We start from the raw sequence: 22,245 nt of genomic DNA, 5'->3' as shown, positions 1-22,245 counted from the left end.
TGCCCGCCTTCGGCCGTGCACCCTGGTCCTCGGGGCTTCGCTCCTTCCTTCCCTTCCTCCCCTATTTGCCCCGACTGTTGGGCGCTGACCGGTGGCCGTTACCTGTTGGCACCGGGGGAAGGGCGGCGGCAGGGCTGTCACGTTTAGTTAGTGCTGCTGCCCGTCAGCTCTTGGTCTTTTTACTTGCGCTTGTGTGATCTCCCAGGGGTTGTCCTCTGTGTGCACTTGCAGGTGTCGGAAAATCTTCGCTTGTTCACCTCTTGTGCCAAAACCAGGTGTTGGGAAACCCGTCCTGGACAGTGGGCTGCTCGGTGGATGTTCGAGTAGGTGATGTGCCCGACCTCTTGGTGGCTTAAAGTGTAAGGGAGGAGAAGGGCCTTGATGGGGTTTTTTGTTTTGTTTGTTTGTTCTTTTCATTACTTGTTGCCCCAGAAGGAGGTGTGTTTCGATGTTTTGTTTTGCTGAACATACAATCTTCTGGAGCAAAATGGTATTAAATGTGAGCCAAGCGCTTGTGTGAGCAAGTTTTGACCTTACAAGGTTGTCAAAAGCAAACAAGGTATTTGTTGTTCGTAGCGCCTCTCCTTGCTGCAGTGGCTGCTGGTGTCTCACAAGTTACAGAGCGGCCAGTTTAAGGCAGAAGGCACAGAATTTAAAACACAGTTAATGCACGGCTAAATTGTCAGCCAAACATTGGGGAGAAACAATTTACTTGTTTAATTTGAGGGTACTGACCATAGCGTTGCTTCTCTTCCTGTCTGCTCATTACAGGACTAGCAGAGGAATGAGAATATTCATCTAGCATTTTTTTGGCCCAACCTACAATCCTCATGTGATAGTGATAAATGCTTTCTTCCTTCATCGCTCTATGCTGCATTCTCCTTGAAATGCATTGCCATAGGTTAGGAATATAGTTCCAAAATCTGGGGAAAGAAACATGCCAGCCCTGTTTGCAGAGGAAAACTACCTAGCAGATCCAAGGGCAAAAATTGTGGATTGATTCAGTTGAGATGTCAGTGAGAATTTGTAGAGGAAAAAGGTGTGGTCAGTTGGAATCTGATGTGGAGACCTGTGTTAATATTCCTCCAGTACTACCATGTAGGTTTTGACAACTGTAAGAAATCATGACCCTAGTTTTTCATCTGCTTTAGCAACATGCTGTTTCTAAGCACATCATGAGGCATTAGGTTTGTTAATATTGAGGTGGAAAGGATACTCCCTGCTGACTCGCCAAGCTCCATCTCATATAAGAGCTGTAGTATCCAGTAGCTACAGCTTGACTCATTCCACCTCCCTTCTACTTGAGAGATTTCAAATGGTGTCAACATAAGAATTTACAAATTCCTATCCAAGTACAATAATCCTTTCAGTTTTACACGTCAGTGTTGTGTGGATTAACTCCTGTGAGCTGGTGCTGTCATTATGTATGATGTGAATTTTTCATCAGATCCATGACTACAAAGAAGGCACTCCAGAAGAGAAGACCTACTACATTGAGCTGTGGGATGTTGGAGGTTCAGTGGGTAGTGCCACTAGTGTGAAAAGCACACGAGCAGTATTTTATAACTTGCTGAATGGTGAGTTTGCTTGGTCTGGTTTTATCACTATTTCTGTTATGAGCTGTCTCTTGGTTCTGGGCCAGTGTTCCTTTAAGTCTGGCTGAGGGCTATCTTGTTCTTTTTACTGATTCCAGTACATTTATATAGGAAAAAAACTTACACCATTTGTAGGCAGAATTTTATGGATTCAGTTTTGAACTGGAAAGCTATTTTAGGCAAACCTGTTTTAGGCAAACCTCTGCAGATGTGCTTCCTCAGCCTTTCACTTCAGTCTTGTGCAGCTGGCGCAGCAGGGAGTCTTTGAAGTTGCAGTGGGGGCCCTTCCAGCTACACTTGCAGACATAAAAGTTGCCTTCACTTTTCCAGGCCTGATATAAATAATATTTCTGCATGTATATTTTCTTGTCTGTTTGGTTCCAAAAGCTACAGCTGGGAACTAATTATTTGAATTTATATGAACTTTCATAGTTATATCCTACCCTGGCAAATATGAACTGGTCTCCCATATAATTGCAATATGCTGATAATCATCTTGCCTCTTCTTACTTAATTTGTCAAATTATTTTTAATAATCGAATCTGGTAACTTGCTGTAGATAGAAAGTAGTATTTTATGCCTTCTGTTGAGATACTGAAAGGCCTAGTAGTTCATCTGTACCACTAATAAGAGCAAATAAGAGATTATAAACTTTAATAATGCAGTATTTCAGTTGTTACTTCTTGGCATCCAAGGACATTTTGCTAGAAATAGATGTGTACCAGATTAAGAACTGCTTCTGAAAAACTGTCTCAAATGTTCTGTTTGATTCTCATTTCCTGTTCCCAGTCATTTTAGGGCCTTTCAATAATGTGTTTAGCCATACAATAAACATTTTTGCTCTGTGATTATTTAACTAGGTATTTCTTCTTCCTTTCCCAGGAGGAAAACTGTGTGTAGGTACCTCTTGCTTATATTGTTAACCAGACCTCTGTAACCAAACCTCTGGTTTGAGTTGAATTGTGCCCTCAAAGCAAGCCTCTGCAGTATATGAAAAAAATTTATTTCTTTTTGACACCAGATCCATAGTATACCACTTGGAAATATCCTAGAACGGCCCATTAGGAGATGAAATCTTGAACTTCTGTGTCTGAATTATAATTGATGACATTATTAAAATAGAGTTATTTATCTCCACTGCCCAAAAGATATTATTAGGCAGCTCGCATATGAAAACTGTTGACTTAGGTAGGTAGCCATGGCTCTGGTTTCTTTCATTAGCTTAATTCTTTCATTAGAGGTTGTGTCACAAATTGCCTCCGTTTGGCCTGATGTAAGAAGCGAAGATGAATGCATTCCTTCTGCCTAACTGCTTGTGTTTTCTGGGTTTGCAGTGGTCTGAAAACCTGAGATGAAAAGACAGTTAATGTTTGGTTGTGGCAGCATCTGTGCAGACTGTCAGCAAGACCTGATTGTTGACAAGATTAAGTGCGGTTTGCTTTTGGTTTGACTGCAGATCTTCTGCTTTGGTATCCCTGCATCTGGTGTGTGGACTGTGAAAGTCCAGGACAGTGACTAGGCAGTAAGGCTGTGGCTTGCAAACCTTAATGGGGGAGGAACGTTTCCTTGAGTAGTCATTGGTCTTGCCTGCCCTTTTTTGATGTTGACATAGTCTTTTTCTGCTGGTGCAACTAACTGTGTAGGTTTGCAATGAAGCAGATAAGGGAACTGACCAATCAAAAACGTAACTGTGGAAGAGTGTCTGGAGGTGGAGAATGTTTCCCGCAGATTATGCAGCAGCACCTCTGAATCTGTTGCCGTAGGCCAACTTACGTTGTATCAGGCTTTTTCTCCCTGTGCTGGGGGTGGACATACAGTTGAGTTGCCTTTTTATACTGTCACTGAGCTAAATGCTTTGAAATAGGGCTATGGTTGTGATATGCTGGGAACTCTCATAGAAGAGTCTGCACACAGTCATATGGGCTAGTGGAGAATGTTTGTGGAAATGCGGCTTGTCATAGTGTGTACAGTGGGTGGCACAGTGGGAGTTAAGGTGAAAGATTAATTTAATGAGTTTTGTCCACCTGTGGGCTGTGAAGTGTGTTGAGAACAAATCCTGATGAAGATAAGGGATATAATTCTGTTTTGTCCTTGAATTAATGATGGTTTGAAGTCTGGAGGAAGTTCCATTCCACAGGTTGCAGAAGGTATGAATAAATAGAAGAAATTTGCTATCAGGAGATGGTAATTGAGGTAGGAACTGTGGTTATCAGAAGTGGGTGTCTGTTAATAGCACAGCTAGGAAGTTTGGCTGGCTGTTTTTCTGTCTTTGAAATTGCATTTTGAAGGATCATGGTAATGAAAAATACTAGAAGCTTAATCTTAAATACATGAAATCTTATTAATTCATGTTTCTACCAGCCATTTGGTGGACTCTAAAAGTTTATCAGAGTGTGTTTCCCCTCCTCAGGTATGTAGCATTAATTCTTGAAAATGCAGGAAAGCAATAGTGCTCTCTAAACTCTTTGAAACAAAGAAACAGCCTTTAGACTTCTTAGATGGTGTGACAAAAAGATAGTTATGTTTACCAATTAGGTAAAACAGAGAAAGGGTAAATTCCCTGCTGCAGTAATACAGGACTAGACAGAGCAGAATCAGGGAATGCTTGCAAGCCTCTTGCAGATTAAACCCTGAAGTGGCCGTTTGTTTCCTCCTTCTATGAGGTTTTTTCTCTTCACTCTTATCTAATTCCTGATAAGCAGCTTTAAAAAAGCTGTTGCATCCTAATATTTTCAGCTTTACTCATTCACCGTAACTGAACCAGTTATATTTCCCTTTCTTCATTCTCAGATGACTGGGAACCTGCAGATGTCATTTTGGTAAGATAAGGAAAAAAATATATATCACTAAATAACATCTTGCTGCCATCTCTTTAGGGATAATTTTAGTGCATGACTTAACCAACAAGAAATCATCCCAGAATTTGTATCGCTGGTCTTTGGAAGCACTCAACAGAGATGTCGCTCCAACAGGAGTTCTTGTGACAAATGGGTGAGTGAAAAACATACATGCAGGGTTAAGGCACAATAATTCCAAGCTAACAGCTTGGGAAGGCTTTGTTCGTTCCTAAGGCTAGTTAAAAATTAGATATGGCTAGACTTCTAAGAAAGAAAGAAAAAAATGTGATGTATCAAAGAAGATCACTGTTCTTTTTGTTTTACACTGCCAGTCAGACCATCCTGCCAGTAGATTCCCAAACTGTATGGCAGAGACCTTGCTTTAAGGGAAAAGATGTTTCCTGCATCCTTCATTTGTCTGAGGCCTCTGTGAGAGCGCGTGCAGTCCCTGTTACCTGAAAACTTGTGTGTCTGTACTGAGACGTGCAACGCCCTTGTACAGGAAGTGCCACAGGATGGCATGTCTCTGTTCCAAAAGGTTTTCCCTCAGTGCACCAAGACTGAGGAAGTTCACTTAATTACTTTTTTATTTGGGCAGTGGGGAATTACTTCAGGAATGTGGCTAAAAAAGAGCTTATAAAAGTCTGCTTAAACAGTATATTCATAATTAGCTTTCCAGCATCTTGTCAAGTGTTTCTTCCTGTATCTCCATGCTCCTGTTACACATGTAGTCAAAGAGGTTTTAAGATCATTGATAAACCTCACACATGAGCAGGGGAGCAATAGTAAAGGTGTGGCTTTTTGTGGGAAGAATATCAATTGTTTATCTGCCTGTGCTGGTACACAGGTGTTTCTGTAGAAACATGGAGAAGGGAAGGAGGGCTTGCACTGTATAAATGGCAAATTTCTGCAGTTTTTCCACATACAGGTTCTTCACAATTTTTTAAATTTTCAAAAGCTTAACTTCTGTCAGGGACAGATGCTCAGCCACTAGCAATTACTGGTCAAGTTGTTGCTGTTGGTTGAAAAATTACTTTCTAGAAACCTTGGTTCAGGTAAAAATGGAAGACAAAATGGGAGAGGTATGATTGGAGCTTGGATATGCGATGACATTTAATTGCAATGTTGTTTATTTTTATAAAGGATGTCTTTGATTATTATTCATATCTGAATCAAAGCTTGTTGGAATTCAGCTTGTAGTGGCTACCTTTACTTGAATGTAGAAGTAGTAACTTACCACCACAGAATTGTTATTGCAACCCTCGTTGATCTAAGGTGGATAGGGGTAGTGTTTCACAGTTGCAATTTATTTCATTGTCCCTCCTTAAAAAGTGTATATATGTAGGAACTTTAGATGTTCAGAGATGGCAGCTCCCTGATCTGTCTCTGGTGGCTGCATACACTTGGCACAATACTGGAATTCCTGTTTCTTTCCTGCTTGTTTTAGCATTTCTTCTGCAGTTCATCTATGATGAGAAGAAATCAAACTCATGTGGTTTCTTTTCTTTTCTTTTTCCTTTCAGTCTCTGTGTAGTGCCTTAGATGCAGAAGCCCTTCCTTGATTTACAGACACAGCACATTCTCTCTTAGATAAATAATGACCCTTAACAAATAAATGACCATTAGTTGAAAGGGACAGGGGAACTGATGGCGCTCCTGTGCCTGCTTACACGACCATCACTTCAGTCAGAATTATATGTTTCTCTCATCAGTGACTATGACCGTGAACAGTTTGCTGATAACCAGATTCCTCTGCTGGTAATAGGAACTAAGCTGGATCAGATCCCAGAAACTAAGCGGAATGAAGTTTTGACCAGAACAGCTTTCTTGGCTGAGGATTTCAATGCTGAAGAGATAAATTTGGTTAGTATACTTGTCACCGGTGTTGTTTTTCTTTTATATGGGAGAGATTCTGATTTTTAGTGAGTGAAGATGTTGTTAGAAAAATCAGGCTTTTGGATATTTTCTCAGTAATGCTGTAGTCATGCACATTTTGATTGGCCATCCCCCTTGCTTGATGAAACAATCATCTTTGTTTAACTATAGGGAGGTATAGAGGGTGTTAGATAAGGTCACTGAAGCTTAGAATTGATGGTTGGTAGTTAAGTTTTCCCTTCCCTGTTCTTAGTTCTGACAAAGACTATGTTTGAATGAACCATGAAGATCAGTTTATATATAGCGTCTATATATATGTATAAAAATGTACATGTGCTGTGTGAATGCTTGTATATACGCAGACATACATACACACGCATGCACAATCTCAAGCTTGTACAAGTTGTAAGCTGACTGTTTAGCTCGTGGCAGAAGGAAGACATGGAGCACATAGGGAGATGCTTAGAATTCTCCAGTTGATTCACAGAACAGAACCTGGCCTTTTCTCTCAAATGAATGTGGAGCAGAAATACAGTGTTTTCCCTAGCTGATTGCATATGCATGTGTAATGGAAAAGGGTATGTTGATTTCCATGCGTATGGCTTCCTTGCATTGATTTCCTTGTGCTTGGTTTGTTGTTGTCTTTTGTGTGTTCTAGGATTGCACCAATCCCCGTTACCTGGCTGCAGGTTCATCCAATGCTGTCAAGCTAAGCAGGTTTTTTGATAAGGTAAGTCAGGTTAATTAAATTATGTTTTATTGTTCTATTATTGAATGCTGTCTGTGATGTGAACGTGGGACAACAGATAGCTGCTCCTTTCGCGTTCCATTTTTTGAGTCGGTTCAAGCCAGGTGTGGGGAGGCCAAAGATTGGTCTGCTTTTGGAAACTTCCAGAAAATAGCTGATCTGCTTGAAGGTTCAATTCTTCGTCTGCATAGAGGAACAAAAAAGAATTCACAAATGTACAAAGACACTCTGCATATGCTTTTGAAGCCCTTTGGCAGGCCAGCGGGTTTGCAAGTGTGCTAAGGCAGTAATATGGGGAGTTACAAGACTATGGTTAGCTGTGTTGCTCTTGGTTAAAGCAAGCCTTAGGAGTTAAGAAATTTGGCATATTACTCTTCCTTCCTGCACAAGAGAGCATCAGGGCCTACTGTGAAAATGACAGAAGGAATGCTCTGGTTTAAGCATCTCCTAGACAGAGAAATCATAGTGGAGCACATCACCTCCTGTAACAAGTCACGCTTTAGAGCAAATTAGGCCTGAATTTTTTTTGGAGGAGGTTGTAGATTGTACAGGGTGATACAAATCACTTTTTGATTCTTGGATTGGCGGTACAGCCTCCATAGGTATCCTTCATCATGGACAGGTTGTGCATCATTGTCAGAGAGCAAGTTAAGTTCTTCTCAGGCGTCACCTGTGGCCAGGGGCTACTCAGAACCACTGGAGTTGTTATGCACCTGCAGAATGAGCTTTTACTAGTGCTCAGAACTGCTGCACCTGCAGAGAGGGATGGGAATAACTGGTGCAATAAGGAGACACCCAAACCGTCACCTTCATTACTAAAGAGGGATAACTGAATTACATGTGTAGAAGTTGATGATAACACAGCTTTACCAAGAACGACTGGAGGTGGCAACTACTTCTGTGTGTAATAGAGCTTTGCACTTAAAGCAGTAGGCCTGGAGCAGGGCACATGGGTTCAGACCTTGTCCCAGTTAGCCATGCGTTTCAGTGCTCTCTTGTGAAGTGTTGATTGGAATCTGAGGTTATGCATATGCTGTACCAGCTAAGATCATTCTCTGTTTTTCCCAGGTCATAGAGAAGAGATACTTCTTAAGAGATGGCAATCAGGTTTGTCATTTTTCCTCCTCTATTGTTTTGTTTCTCCCTGTGTAATATGAACTGTTGACAGAGTCCTCTTTAAAACATAGGCTTCATGTGACTTAATTACCAGCATAGATTATCATTTGAGTTTTTAAATCTATGGGAGCACATCTTTTTTTGGTAGGCAGAAAAATGGCTGACCGTTGTCAGCTGAAGTCTTTGTCTGTAATGTGATTGGCAGTGAAATAAGTATGCTAACATAGTAGAGGTTGCAAGGGTGAGGTAAAATGGGCAAATACAATCAGTTGCAGATCTGTCAGCTTCAGGCTGCTTGGTTGCAGATTTAGGCCAGAGATGCTGTCCTGAACATCAATGAAAAAGCTTTTTGGGGTTTTTTTTTGCACAGGTGGAACTAGCATTTTATGTTTTGTACAGGTAGTTTTCATAGAACCAGTAAAGCCACAAGGAAAATGGCAGTATGATACCATTCATTCCTAAATGGCTGAATTAACTGCTTTCACAACAGTTGGTGAAGAACTAGCAAAATGACTCTCCTGGTCATGTGAAGCAGGCCACTTCAACTTTTTGTGCCCCCCACCTTCCCATCCCACAGTCTACTATGTGGGGAGTAGTGAGGTTCCACTTAACATATCTGTGAGGTGCTTTCAAATTACCATGAATAGCACCACTGAAATACAATCAAATGTATCATTAGATGTAGCTGTGCTGAAAGCCCCTTAGGGAGAATGGGGGAAAAAATAGTCACAGATTAGAAAATACTTACTTTCTTTGAGAGGTTTTTTTATGCCTTCTAAAAATAAATTTGCTTTTTCCTCTTCCAGTTCTGCATGATGGCTTTTTTCCTCCCCTCTCCCCTCCTCCCCACATTCTAGTGAAAGGAAGTCTCCCTTTCATGGGGATAATAGCTTCATGCAGAAATCTGTCTGTGTGCTGGTTGTCTTTGCATGATGTAAGATTTATATTTTTCTTATTTGATCATTTTTAGTGGCTAGCCAGGGATTAACTTTATATTCCTTATGGCCACGTGCCAAAGATTACAGCCTTCTGATGACTACTTTCATATGCCTCACTGAAGACAGCTCAAAAGCTTAAAACAATTCTTAAGCAGTGGACAGCTGTGTTTAAAGAGGCAAAATCCAAATGGGAACTGGAGATTTCATTATAACCTCTTAATGTTATTATTTGAAATAATCTACTTAATGTAAATCTTACAAATGTGTTTGTGGGTTTTCTGCAATAGGACTCTTTGATCACTAGTGTTTTGAGGTATTTCTATTGTAGACTTCTTCAGGATGAAAAGAATGATAAGTTTCAGATTGTTTGTAGCTATGACTTCGATCAGATCTCTAATAATAAATAATTGTTACTCTTAATTAGTGACTTTGATATAAAAAAGGCTAAAGCAGATAAGTTTTTAGCTATGGTGTCCTGCTACTTTTTAGTTACAATGATTGCATTTTTCCTTTTTGAATTCCCAAAGCAGTTTTGATGAGACAAACCTTTGTGCAAAATCTCCCTGATTCTTTCCTTAGAGATGATTGCTTTTCAGACATGAACAAAACAATTCCTGAATGAATACCTTGAATATCCATTTGAGTTTTGGGCCTGAAAAGCCTAACTAAATTTAAATTGTGGTTTTTTAGTAGACACTTATTTTGGGCAAGCTCTTTACCTCTCTCAGTTTACCAATGAAGTGTGTAACCTAAGCAATCTACTTTGTGTTGTAAATTACATTTTCATCCCATACCATTCGTACATGCCCGTGTTCTCCTGGCGTGATTTGTAGTGCTTGGCTGACACCTTCCATTTTAATACACTGTGTTTCCTATGAGAGTGTGGAATTACTTTGAGAGGATGTGTTTACTGGGCCTACTGTTTCTGCTTCTATGTACTTAGATATCTGAAAGTTATCCTGGACTGTAATCAAATAGTTTTCTGATGCCACCAATAGGACAGACATCTTATAGAGCATTAGAAAGCAGCGCATCTCTTTCTTTTGGGGGCTTCACAGGTCCATTGGATTGCAAGTCTGTTTGAAATATCCTTAAGCCAGAGAAGCTTCTGATGGTTTCAAGTAGACTTTGTTTGTAAGCACTCATTGTCACGGTGTAAGCAGTGTCTACAGATTGGCTGCAAAAGCAGGAGTGCTAATCCTTTGTATTGTTGCAGCCATTTCTAGTCTGCTAGGTTTCTTAAAGCTTTCAGCAACTGATAAAAGTGTACTTTCAACTACCAGTGAAATGCTGCTGTCTCAGGTTAGAAAGCATAAAGTCTCAACAGCTGTTTAATAGAACTTGGTAATACTATTTTATAGTTTTAAAATGACTGGAGGAGAAATTCTTGTATGCATTTGAATCTGGGGGAAAATACGGACTTTGAAATCTGTAATTAACTTGCTTAGGATTTGCCCAAGAAATTAAGACTTTCATTGTAACCTTTGCAAAAAAGTCTTAAGGAGCTCCATAGAAGTAATGAGCCGTACTCAAGTTTTGCATCTTGTTTAATTGATGATGCTCCTGTAGAAGTAAGCTGAAGCATTTTAGTCCTGATTCTGCAGACGGCGTGGAAGAGGAAGGCATTGTTGCAGTTGGCTTGGTAACAGGCACTCAATGTGGGCTAGAGGGAGCTCATGCTAATTCTGACATAACAACTTACCTTTCCTATTCTGACATGACAACTTACCTTTCCTGTCTTTAGATTCCTGGCTTCTCTGAAAGGAAAAGGTTTGGAGGAGGAACATTGAAGAGCCTTCATTATGACTGAATACTGAAGAAGTGGAAGATGACTTCTTGAAGTTCCTAACGACATTCCCATTCTGACGGGATGCTTAAAGACAATAATGCTTATGTCAAGCAGAGTAAAATGATATTATGCTTTGGCCGGGTAGACTGCTGAAGCTACTTTTGCTGGACAAGACTTGGGGAAGAATTTCCAAAAATCCAATCTGAAGCCTAGAGTGTTTCTTAGCATTGCAGGCTGTTTGGATACATGGAAACACTTTGGGAAAGTGTGCAATAAATTGAATGCCGCTCACACTGCTGTGGGAAGCTTTATCATACACAGCACGTATATGTGACATCTTTGTCTCCATTTTGGAAAACTTATGGACAGTCTTTGCAAAGAATTACATTCATCTTACCTCTAAAGGAAAGATGACACTAAGTGGGCTTCTCATCTACAGTAAAGTGAACAAAACAAGTGAGCAAAATGTATCGATGGGTAAGGAATGGTCTGGAAAATAACAGATTGCCTTCGTTAAATGAATGATGGTGTCTTGCCTGGAACACACTGTTCAGCCCTACTCAAAAGGTATAAAAGAAATAGGCAAGAGATGAAAAAAGATTTGAAGCCTTAAAAAGAAAATCATGAGTAGAAAACAAGTGGTATTAATTCTGCTGCTTAAAATAAAGTTTATTACTTTGGAGGGGACAAAGTGAATCAGGTATTCCTGTTTATCTTTTCATAATTGAGTGTGGTCTTGTTCTTAATACTAAATTAAAAGACAATGCATTGAAAGCTGATGGAAAAAGTATGTTTTTATACAGTCCTTATTTGGAACAAATGTGATATGGTCTTACTGAGCCTAAGAACTTAGCAGATTCAGAAAACATGAAATATAAGATCATTCTCTGAATGAGAATGTGTAGAAATTTAAAACGGACATAAAACCCTGTAAAAAGTAGGAACTGAGCATGATTAGCAGGAAAGTTATGTGATAGGGATGTTTCCATTTCATTTTTAGTACTAGGGATAAAGGAGACTTGACCTGTTCTGATCTACTGGGCAAGCTGTTGTCTTCCTAAATAGCCCGAGCTTTACACAGTTTCTCACCTTCCCATTATTTATATGGAGTAGTAAAAGCTTGATTTATGGCAGTTTCTTCTTTCCCCTCCTTCCTCATTGTTACCTCTAATGGTTTAGCCTCTGGCAAAGGCTAACTAAAAGCTGGAATTAGACATAAATACAGATTAATAATAAATGGGGATAGAAGAAAGCAAAAAGCTGGTGTGAAATTGGCAACGAGAAGAGTTCTGCAGTCTCCAGATTACATCTGACTGCAGCTCTTCTTTAGCAGCTGCTTGGAAATAAATGGAAAGCTGCCTATTGCCACTAATCAGGCACAAAAATGACAGCTAGGTGCACCAGTCAAACTTAGTAAAAATATGGTTACTTTGCTTTTCCTTCCAGAAAGGTCTTGGAGCATTTGCAAACATGAGTGCAGTGAGTTTTTAGATGCCTGTATGAAATAAGTTGTTAGTTTACATTTACGACGAGGGAAAATAGGGTACCGAAATATTCAGAGCAGATAACCCATGTCTGAGCTATGCAGCTCATGACAGCATGAATGTCTCTGTTCCTTTGACAAAGACAGCTGGAATTATTTTCTCAAGGTCTTAGGGTAATCAGATCTGGGCTCCCTCCAGTTACCAAGGAACTGCAGAGCAGAACAAGAAAGGTAGGGCTATTTCTTCCTTCACCCCATGGCTTCTTTAGGAGAATTGGAAGTATAGTAAGAGTAAGGGAGGTCATTTAGTTTAAGATGCAGCATGAAGCAACGGTTGTACAGCTCTTTCTTTGATTTGGAGGAAGCAACTATCCTAAGTAGCCCTCTTCAATTAATCAAAAAACGAACATTGCTCAGCATGCTGTAGGGTGACCTAAGCCCTAGTTGCAGCTTACCTGTATTTGTGCATTTGACTCCTGAGACTCCACAAAGAAGAAACGTCTTCATATGAGAAATCTTGTGAAGGTCAGCTCACACTCCAGGAAGAGGAGAGAATGCGTAATTCCTCTGCACCAGTGGGACTGAAGGTGAAGACAATCAGGATTTAGGAGCAAATTAGAAAAGATACTGTTGTGATAAGAGGGAGACAAGGTAAAGGGAATAGTACAGAGGAAAAGTAGAGCATGTAGGCAGTAGAAAGTTAGCAGATTGAGAGAGAAGTTTGTTTGAGGCTGTGGCTCCTGCTCTAGGCTCAGCTATGTCTGGACTTAAATCATACAGCTGTAAGCCATAAAACTCCTCCTTAGATACCTCCATCCACTCTTGAACTGACCTGCTGTGTGGTCTGACAAGTGACTTTGTGGTCAGTCTCACTGTCCCATCTGCAAAGTGAAGGAGGCTTCCCTGGAGGCAAGGCTCTGGTGTATCTTTATCAAATTGTAGCACTTTCAATACATTGGGAATCAAAGAGTTTACCTTTTTTAATTTTAGTCTGGATGTTTAACTTGAAGAAAATGAGTACCAGAGGTGTTCCAAGCTGTTTGTGTTGTCACAATATTTATTCTGGTATCACCAACCTTAACTCTGTCCTACATAAACAAATCATTTAACTTCAATGGTTAGTTTTAATGAACTGCAATCCTTAGGTAGCTGTCATTTGGTTATAATCCTAAAGGATGAAGGCTAAATTTCCCGGCTGTTCTCCATCAGTAGCCCTGAAAAATAGTTGCAGACCTGTCTGACCATGATTACAGTGCTTTAGAATTTGTGTTCCTCAATTAGAACAGATTGCTTTGTAAAACACCTGTATGGGTTTTTGCATGTATTTTTACCTACGTTTCTTCTAGTATTTCATCAGGGTTGAGTTAAGGGTATTAGCATATTTGAGTTATGTTTGAATATAATCCTAAAATCTCGTGGGTTTTCCATGCTAGGGGTTTGGATAATTGTGGTGTCCCTGTTTTGTAGTTTTCACAGTTACATGACTGGCTCACGCTGTAGCTCTCTGGACATAGCTCCGTATGATTTTTGTTTGGAGTGGTAGCTTCTGTTTTCCTAAACGTAGTGTTGAGGCAGAATGGACTGATTATAAATAAGGCAAACAATGGGAATTGGCAGAAGCTGTTGCAGGCACCATTAACCTGCTGAATAGCTGTAGTGTGGGATTAGGTGCATTTTTCTCCTTATTTTAATCAGCGATAGTGGCTGTGTACACAATAATGCCACCATACATATCTTGGTTGTACCCATGTTAGTTTTGTGTATAGAGCAAGAATATCTCACACCTGCTGTGGTGTATATCAAATGTCAGGATCCAGCAGGCGATGTGGAATGACCATCCCAGTTTTTTTCATTGACTTTACCCTTATTCACTGGGCCATCCCTTCAATGCTTCTGCTTTACTTCTATCTCAGAATGTCTGAACATCAGTTTTAAATAGTCACTAAAAAAACCCTGTGTTAATCTTTCTCCCAAATATTCATTGTCCAGCCAAACCCTGGGGTTTTTTTGGATCACAAAGACCCTTCTCTTCCTGATCCCCGCTCTCTGACCTCTGGTTCCCCCTTTCTTTCCCTGTTTTTCTCTCTGTTGCTCTCTGCCATGCTTTGTCTCTCTTGCTGTACCACTTCATTTCCTTCCCTGTCTCTCTCTCCGCCTCTCTGTGCATGACTCTGCCTCTCTGTTTTCTTACATCTCTCCTTCTCCTTCCGTCTGTCTCTCCGGTGTCCGTCACAGGCGCACACATTTCACATCAAAGCACTTTTACCCACTTCCTTTAAACTGGAGCTACTCAATCTCTCCATGTTATTTCCCAGGCAGAAATATATGCCCAGGTGCTGTGTACCAGAGGTGTCAGTGAAGATGGCTCACGCAGGTACATTTGAGATGTGTTAGGCTTCCCGTGCACACACCGGTGAAATGTATAGCAAATAAACAACGAGCCTCCCCTCTTCCCAAGGGGCTCGGCAGAGTTTTCTAGTTGATTTATGACCAATTTGATGACTGAGGGGGTAGTCAGAAGCATGAATATGTCCTAAACATGGAAAAAACCCCAAATCTGACCCTCTTGATTTCCATGCAGAAAAGTAGGAAACCCATGTGTACAGTAGCCTTGAATTTTTGAGTATACATTTTTGTTCTCGTAGCGACAGCATTGCCTGCTCCTTGCAGCAGCCTTTAGCAAAGGTGCCACTGGCTTTAATCAGGGGAAACCTATCCAGTAATGCAACCTTAGTGCAACCTTAATACGAATTTTCATTATTGATAATAATATTTGCAGATGCAATGTGCTCTGTTTATTACAAGTGAGATATGAACTGCTGTGCCGTAGCCTGCAGTCAGATTTTTTCAGTGAGGTATAGTGAAGTCGGGGCTTAAATCCTCGTTTGTCAGTTGATAAGGAGGTGACAGACTTTGCTGATCGAAAACCTGCTTCTACTTTTCAGCAAAGGGAACTTAATCCTTCTATTTCTTTTGTTAGTGAGCTCTTCCCATTAGAAGTCATGTTCCTGTCTCACTTTTCCTACGAGGACACCAGTTACTTTGATTCCTCTATAGGGCTGAGCAAGCCTGTGGCTTAGTGCACTAGTTTTCTTTGACAAAAAGCCATTATCATTATTGATGGACCTGTCACTGGCTGGCAAGTCACCAGAAAGTGCGCAGAGGTAAAGCTTTCCTTAGGGTGCGCTTTGCTGCAGCACTGTGCGTTAGGTCCTCAGACAGACACTGGTTTTGGAAAAAAAGGTCACATACATAGGTGTCAGGTGGAAGAGGGGAAGGAGAATAAAATCAAAAGTCCCAATCAGCTTTAATTTCAACTCTCCAATCAACGGCAAAGCTCTCCCACCTAGTGAGGGCCTGGCATGTAGCCAAAATTTTATTCTTAGCATCATCTACTTGTGCTACCGTGGGTTTATTCTAACATCTAGTCAGCATATGGGGAAAATACGTTTCTTTATGGTACATGAGAACCCAATGAAGAAGTTAAGAGTCATCTTCATCACTAACCGTGGGTGCACGAGCAGCGTAAGGGCTTTCCGGTTGTGCAGGCAAAGTGGCAATAAACCGTGACTCTCAGAACCTGAGTCTATAAAAAGATCTTGAAATTAGAGGTCGTTCCCTAACAGTGAGAGTGGTGATGCCTGGAAGAAAGCAGATTTGTCATTGTTTGGGGCTTTTCAGGGTAACGTTAGTTTTCTGAAAGACGTGCTTTAACACAGCTTTGAGGAAAAGTACCCTGGTATGTTTGTAAGGAAGTTGGTTTAGATGATCAGAGCTATCTGTGGTAGCAAAGAGACTGTGAAATCTAGCTCTGGCAGTTCAGCTGCTTAGCCAGCCCCTGCTGCAAATACTCCTAAGTATAGACATGTGTTTTCTTTTTCCTGCTTTGGCATTATATCACTGAGATACAGCTTGTTGTGCCCCTTGGGCTTGCCAATGCATAGAAACTCTGGTTCCATACCTACTGAAACTGCACAAGGAAATTCCTTCTCAGCATACCACCATGGACTTCTCTCAAAGATGTCAAATACAAGACAAGCTCATAAATAAAAACACACGTTCTTTCCTGACTGGATAAGCCAAATGGAAGTCTGGGCTGTGTGGGCAATCCAATGTGAAGTACAGTCATTTCTTTTGACTAGGAGAAGGAGCATGAAGTGAAACAGTGTGTGATTAACCCTTGCACATCTACATTCCCTTTGACCTGAAAGTTAACATTTACAAAGTGGCAACGCACTGCTGGCTTTGGGTTAAAGATTTATCAAAGGACAAGGAGGCCCAGTAGCTTTGAAGGCTAGGACTATGTTCAGAGTTTTTATCTTGCTGTCTAATGCTGTCCTCTCTTCCTGAGGCTTGCTCTGCTGTGGCTTATGTGGGCTTGGTGGGCTTAATGAATAAAAGGTCAGATCACAAAATTCAGTGACTGCCCAAAATTAGCACCCTCCTTAGCTGTTGCACCAGAGGGGGGAAGGATAGAACAGGGCAAGATGACGAAATTTTCTCCTGGCTCCTAGGAGTGGTTCTTCTAGCCTGAAGGCAGAAGCATCACAGCAAGGTGAGCAGGTGGCTTCTCCAGCATCTATTCATGCAGCATCTGCTTTTTGGTGAAAAGGAGTGTGTGCTCTCCACTGCAGAGAACTTTTATGACCTTTCCTGCACAAATAAATGATAATAATTAACCTGTCTAGCATCTGCTGCTGAATGGTCCCAGAAAAATGACAAGGACGTATTTCGTAAGAGCCACTCTACAAAAAAGTACATGTTGTTAAAAAGAGCCTTTTTTTGGCCAGAAAGCTGTTGGCGGTGATAAAAAGTATAAAAACTATTGCTTTATTTTCTTATATTATGATGCAAAGAAATTAAATCCCCTGGTACCAAATAGTACACCAGCAGATAAAGAAAGACAGCTGCTCTAGAGAGCTCCTGTCCCATTTGGCAATGTGTAAAGGGTTAACAAACAGAGAAGAAATGCCAGTTGGGGAAGCTGAGATCGTAGAGACAGGAGTGAATGAATATATTAATAAATATGTACACCAATGAATGCATTTTAGCTGGACGAAGATAGGCAGGACAGATTGGTCCTTTTAGAAACAAGATCCACCACTGTGAAAAACAGTGGGCCGTTGCAACATGAGGTTCACGGCCACATCAGGAAGGATCTGCCTCTTTCGGTCGTTTCTTACGTACATTGTGCATGCATGCCGAACCCGGCAGCTTACCAGAGTAAAAGTCTCAGACATTTCAAATCATTCGCTCCGGGGTGACATCTGTTGTGGTTCTGACTATTCTGCGGCAGCCCGTTGAAGACGTCACACCGGCTTTCTGGCAGGGCTTGTTGCCTTCAACAGCGGCAAAAACCATCCGTGCTGCTCTGTGCTGCGGCGTCAGTGTGTGGCCGGCTCGTTCTGTTCGTGCTAGTCCCCTTTTCCAAGCCTTGTGAGCATGTTTGGGTCAACACACACAGAACAGCAGAGCTTTACTTTTGGGGTTGGATGACCACTCGCTACAAGGAGTGATGGCCAGCCGTGATCCAGTAGTTGTACTCAGCATAGCAGCACTGACAGACTACAGTCCCTGCTGAGAAGTGCTGTGCTAAGCACAGAGTAGAAATTTATGGAGGTGTAGGTCCTGCTCTGGAAAGCGTATACCCTCATAGACAAGGTAAAGGGACAGCCTTGCCTCTGCCACATGCCACAGGAAATACCCATTGCACAGGAAAATGTGAACGGAGAGCACAGGAAGCCAAAGGGACTACTGTCCCTTGGTTCTCCCTCCCTTTTCCCTCAGGAGCCCAGGTCATTCACCCATGCAGTGCCCGCTACCTGAGCTTGCAAGTGGTTTGGCAGGAAACAAAAGGCCTTTTAATGCACATGCTATGGAGCTCTTTGAGTGCCCTTTGTCTATTGGATCAAATATATCAATAAGCTGCCTGATCTTCTATTTCAAAGGCTTTTTCCATTCTCCTCCTCATCTTTCATTCACCACTGAGATGCTGAACACCAGATGCCATTTTCAAGCTGTTAAATTTTCAAGCAAGCCCCTTGGTACTTCCTCTCATTCTGCCTCTCTGACTTAGATAAGCTCCTTGCATATCTCCATCATGGCTCCTGTAGGAACAGGTCACATCTAGCTTATTACCTGCTGGTATGCAGATACCATACAGTCGCATATACATCATGTTGTAGCAAATACTGTTGCGTTGATGTCTTATGTATTTTTTGTGTATCTATCTATCTCCCTTGGGTCTTGTTATGTATTTCTGCTGGAATCTCTTTGGGCTAAAGGCCATACGAAGCCATGCACTGGACAGAAGTCATAACCCGGAAAGATAGCTGAGAAGACACTGAATGCTTTTAATGCTCATTCTTCCACACATAATTCATTGTGTTTATGAATCATGTCTATGTGATAACAATTCTTTGTGTTTCTGAATCATATTTATGTGATAACAAAGATAGTTGCTAAAAAATTAATGAAGCACATCTATACTTACTGTTTCGTAAGATCTATATTTAAGAGCTGCTGCAACTAACTAAAGGGATTGGTTAAGCTAAATCACAGAATCACTGAGGTTGAAAGTAACCTCTGAGATCATCTAGTTCAACACTCCTGCTCAGGCAGGGTCAGCTGGAGCAGGTTGCCCAGGACCATGTCCAGCGGGGCTTTGAATGTCTTCACAGCTGTAGAATACGCAACCTCCCTGGGCAAAAAGGAGGATCTGGAGAACTTAACATTCACATTTAGGGTCAAAAAGGAAATTCTGGAGAACTACAGGCCAGTCAGCTTCACCTCCATCCCTGAGAAGAGATGCTCCATCCCTCCAAGGGATGCTCCATCACTTCAAGGCAACTAATCCTGGAAGCTATTTCCAGAAGAACAAGAAGATGACTGGGAGTAGTCATCATGGATTTATGATTTCCCTTTTAAATGGGATGGGCTAGGAAACAGAAACACCACAGAAGTGTTAAGAAATCTTCTTTTCTGCATTTCATATAAATTGAAGGTCAATAAATCAAGTTTCAGTTCAACGGTGTCTCATTAAATAATGTTTTCCCCTGTATGGAATGGAAAAGCAAGGTTAGACAGCCATAAGCTTTAAAACATTTACATGGCCATCAAGTGAGTAAAGTGATAATACCTTGTCCTTTCTCAGGGAATATGAACAAGCAGGAAATAGGTCTACCCATAATTAAAAAGCAGCGCCTTTATTTCTACCTGTCCCACAAGAAGAAAACAAGAGAGCAGGGCTTGTAAAAAGGTGTGAGAAAGGTGAGATGCAGGTTCTCAAAGGGGAATGTAAGCTAAAATGTGATGTTACGTCTCCTGCTGCATGGCTCAGGGGAAGGGGGTCTTGGAAACCCCTCAAACTTTGCAACTTCAGTTTCCAAAACTGTAGTCAAACATGTAATTCTTCACTGTCAGAAAATAAGTGAGATGAACTCTTTGCTTTTAAATATTCTCTAGTAGGAAAGGAGTCTCAAGGGTAGGTGGCAGGTGCTGGGTACTTTATTTCTTTGGCAATGATAAATCACTGCTCAGGGTGAACGAACGTATTCGCAATCTCTGCCTTGAGCTGGAGAATTCCTCACTGCTGGTGAGGTTTTTTATGGCAAAGCTGTAAGAGGCTAGGGTTTGGAGGGAGCCTTCCTGGGGAAATGGGAAGATGGCAAGCAGTAACAGAGACCTAAAGGAGGCTTACAACTTGGAGATTACTCAGTCTCTATTCTTCTAGAGCCTAACGCAAGGGAGCCCAGGTCTACAGTTCAAGACTTTAAGGTACTGCTGTAATAAAATGATGGATATTCCCAGTTGTACTCATCTTCAGCCCACCCACATTGTAATGGGGCTAAATTTTGATCAGTTTTAGAGAAAAGATTACCTACTATTGTACAGCCAGGTTACCTGAGTCTGTTCCTGGTGACTATGCCATAAAACCATTAGTGTCATGAAACAAGAGGAGCCCAGATCAGCCTCTGAACTGTCCCAAAGCTGGGGGAGTTGGAGGCATTGGGTCAAGGTGGCTCTCAGGCAGGCAGAAAGTCCCAGTAGAGTTTAGGGAGGGATGAGACAGTTGCTTTCTCAGGTCATCTCTCCCCAGCACTCTTGCTTGTTGGTTGTGAGGCAGCAGCTCCAGCCCATGCTGCCAATAAATGCCTTGCTACTTTCCAGACAAGCCTTCAACTGCAGCTCTCTATCTCCATTTCCAAGTAATTCCCCTGCACACCGTGTCTCCAGGTGTGCTTGCTTTAGTGCTATCTGCTCAGTGTTTGTCATGTGCAAAACAGTATGCAAAAATGACGACAGAACTGGCTCAAGACGTCTTAGCTGTGTAGGCAAACGGACAAAGAAGCAAGGGAGAAGCAGGTGAGGTGGTGTGGCCTGCCAGGGCTGTGGTGCTCCTGCTCTAGGGAGACAAGTGTTGTAGGGGAAGAGGAGATCCTGTGTCCAGTTTTGGGGCTCCAAATACAGGGAAGACTGATCAACTGCAGCAAGTTCAGCAGTGGTCAACCATGCTGGTTGGGGGCTGGAGCCCACATCTTGCAAGGGACTGGGCTTGTTCAGCCTGGAGAAGAGATGGCTTTGGGGGAACCAGACAGCAGCTTCCAATACCTACAGAGAGGTTACCAAGAAGATGGAGCCTGACTTTTCACAGCGGTGCATGGTGGGAGGATGAGGAACAACTGCCATCAGTCGAAACAAGGGAAGTTCAAGCTGCATATAAAGAAAAGCCTTTTGACCGTGAGGACAATCAAGCAGTGGAACAAGCTGCCCGGTGAGGCTGTGCAGTCTCCATCCTTGGAAGTTTTCAAGACAAGACTGGATAAAGTCCTGAGTAGCCTGATCTGATCTCAGAGCTGACCCTGCTTTGAGCTGAAGGTTGGACTAGTGACCTTCTGAAGTCCTTTCCAACCTGAATTATTTTATGACCCTGTGAGCCTAAGACCAGTGAGGACAGACAAGGAAAACAAGCTCTCCCTCTTCCCCACCCATAGTCACTGTTTCTTCATACACCCCATCTTCTCCCTTGTAGCAGCCAGCCTTGTTTGCCAGACCTCAAAAAGCGGCAGCTCTCGGTGGTTCTGACGTATTACTCAGGGTGGTGTAAGGAGGTGTCAGTTTTAGAGAAGACAAAGCAATTAAGACCTGTCTGTCCTGCAGCCCGAACCCTGGCTGGCTGCTGTGGGGTCCATGCAAACTGGTAACTGCTTTGGGGAGGGAAGGCTTCCAGGATGCTCTAGTAGAGGGGAAGACATTAAACTTCAGGGTCACATTCGAATTTCGGTGTGTGTGCCCAAGAGATAAGTCCTCCTGGCAGGAGAACTTATAGTAGAGCAGGTCATGGAAAGGGGAAGAAAAAAAATTTTTTTTCTTAGGAGAGAGGAGAATTCAAAGTAAAAAAATCAAATAAAATCAATTTTTTTCCCCTGCAACTTCTGGAAATGCAGAGCTACTTTCATTAGTATTCTGTAGCTAAAATGCTTGCTGCTGCTCCTGCCTCAGCAACAGCTTTCTTGAAAAATATTAATATTCCAGAATTTATAAGTTCCCCTCACTAGCTCTAATCACAGGAATACAAATTCCTCACTGCTGTGTAGTGTTGCCACACGGTGTTTTACAAGTATCACTGCCTTCAGCAGTACGGGGACGTGATCCTTTCTTTCCCCAATGTAACATGTCTCGGAAGCATAACAAACAAATATTTGTTATACATTTAGAGGGTTGTACATGAAAATTGCCAGAGGTATAATTTATGAAAGAAGCTTATAAAACAGTTTCAAAAATGGCTTTTCTTTGCTCTTAAACACCTTGTTCTCCCCCCCATGAGTGGGAACTACGACCCTTTTTTTAAACATCTAAGGAGGA

At 41.7% G+C, this 22,245-nt stretch overlaps 1 protein-coding gene across 1 annotated transcript; it reads left to right on the top strand.

Annotated features, from left to right (window-relative positions):
- Positions 1-205: 205 nt before the first annotated feature.
- RABL3 (RAB, member of RAS oncogene family-like 3) lies at positions 206-11,668 on the top strand (the record flags this gene model as incomplete). Its single annotated transcript, XM_010287674.1, has 7 exons — positions 206-323; positions 1,448-1,577; positions 4,472-4,586; positions 6,145-6,295; positions 6,966-7,037; positions 8,124-8,162; positions 10,854-11,668. Coding segments are annotated over 7 exons (691 nt in total), but the record flags the coding sequence as incomplete, so codon positions are not given.
- Between the last annotated feature and the right edge of the window lie 10,577 nt (positions 11,669-22,245).

Source organism: Phaethon lepturus, unplaced genomic scaffold (genome assembly GCF_000687285.1).
Source record: "Phaethon lepturus isolate BGI_N335 unplaced genomic scaffold, ASM68728v1 scaffold11245, whole genome shotgun sequence".
NCBI classification, from domain to species: domain Eukaryota; kingdom Metazoa; phylum Chordata; class Aves; order Phaethontiformes; family Phaethontidae; genus Phaethon; species Phaethon lepturus.
The sequence above is the reverse complement of the archived record's forward strand: the minus strand, read 5'-3'. Positions and strand labels throughout refer to the sequence as shown.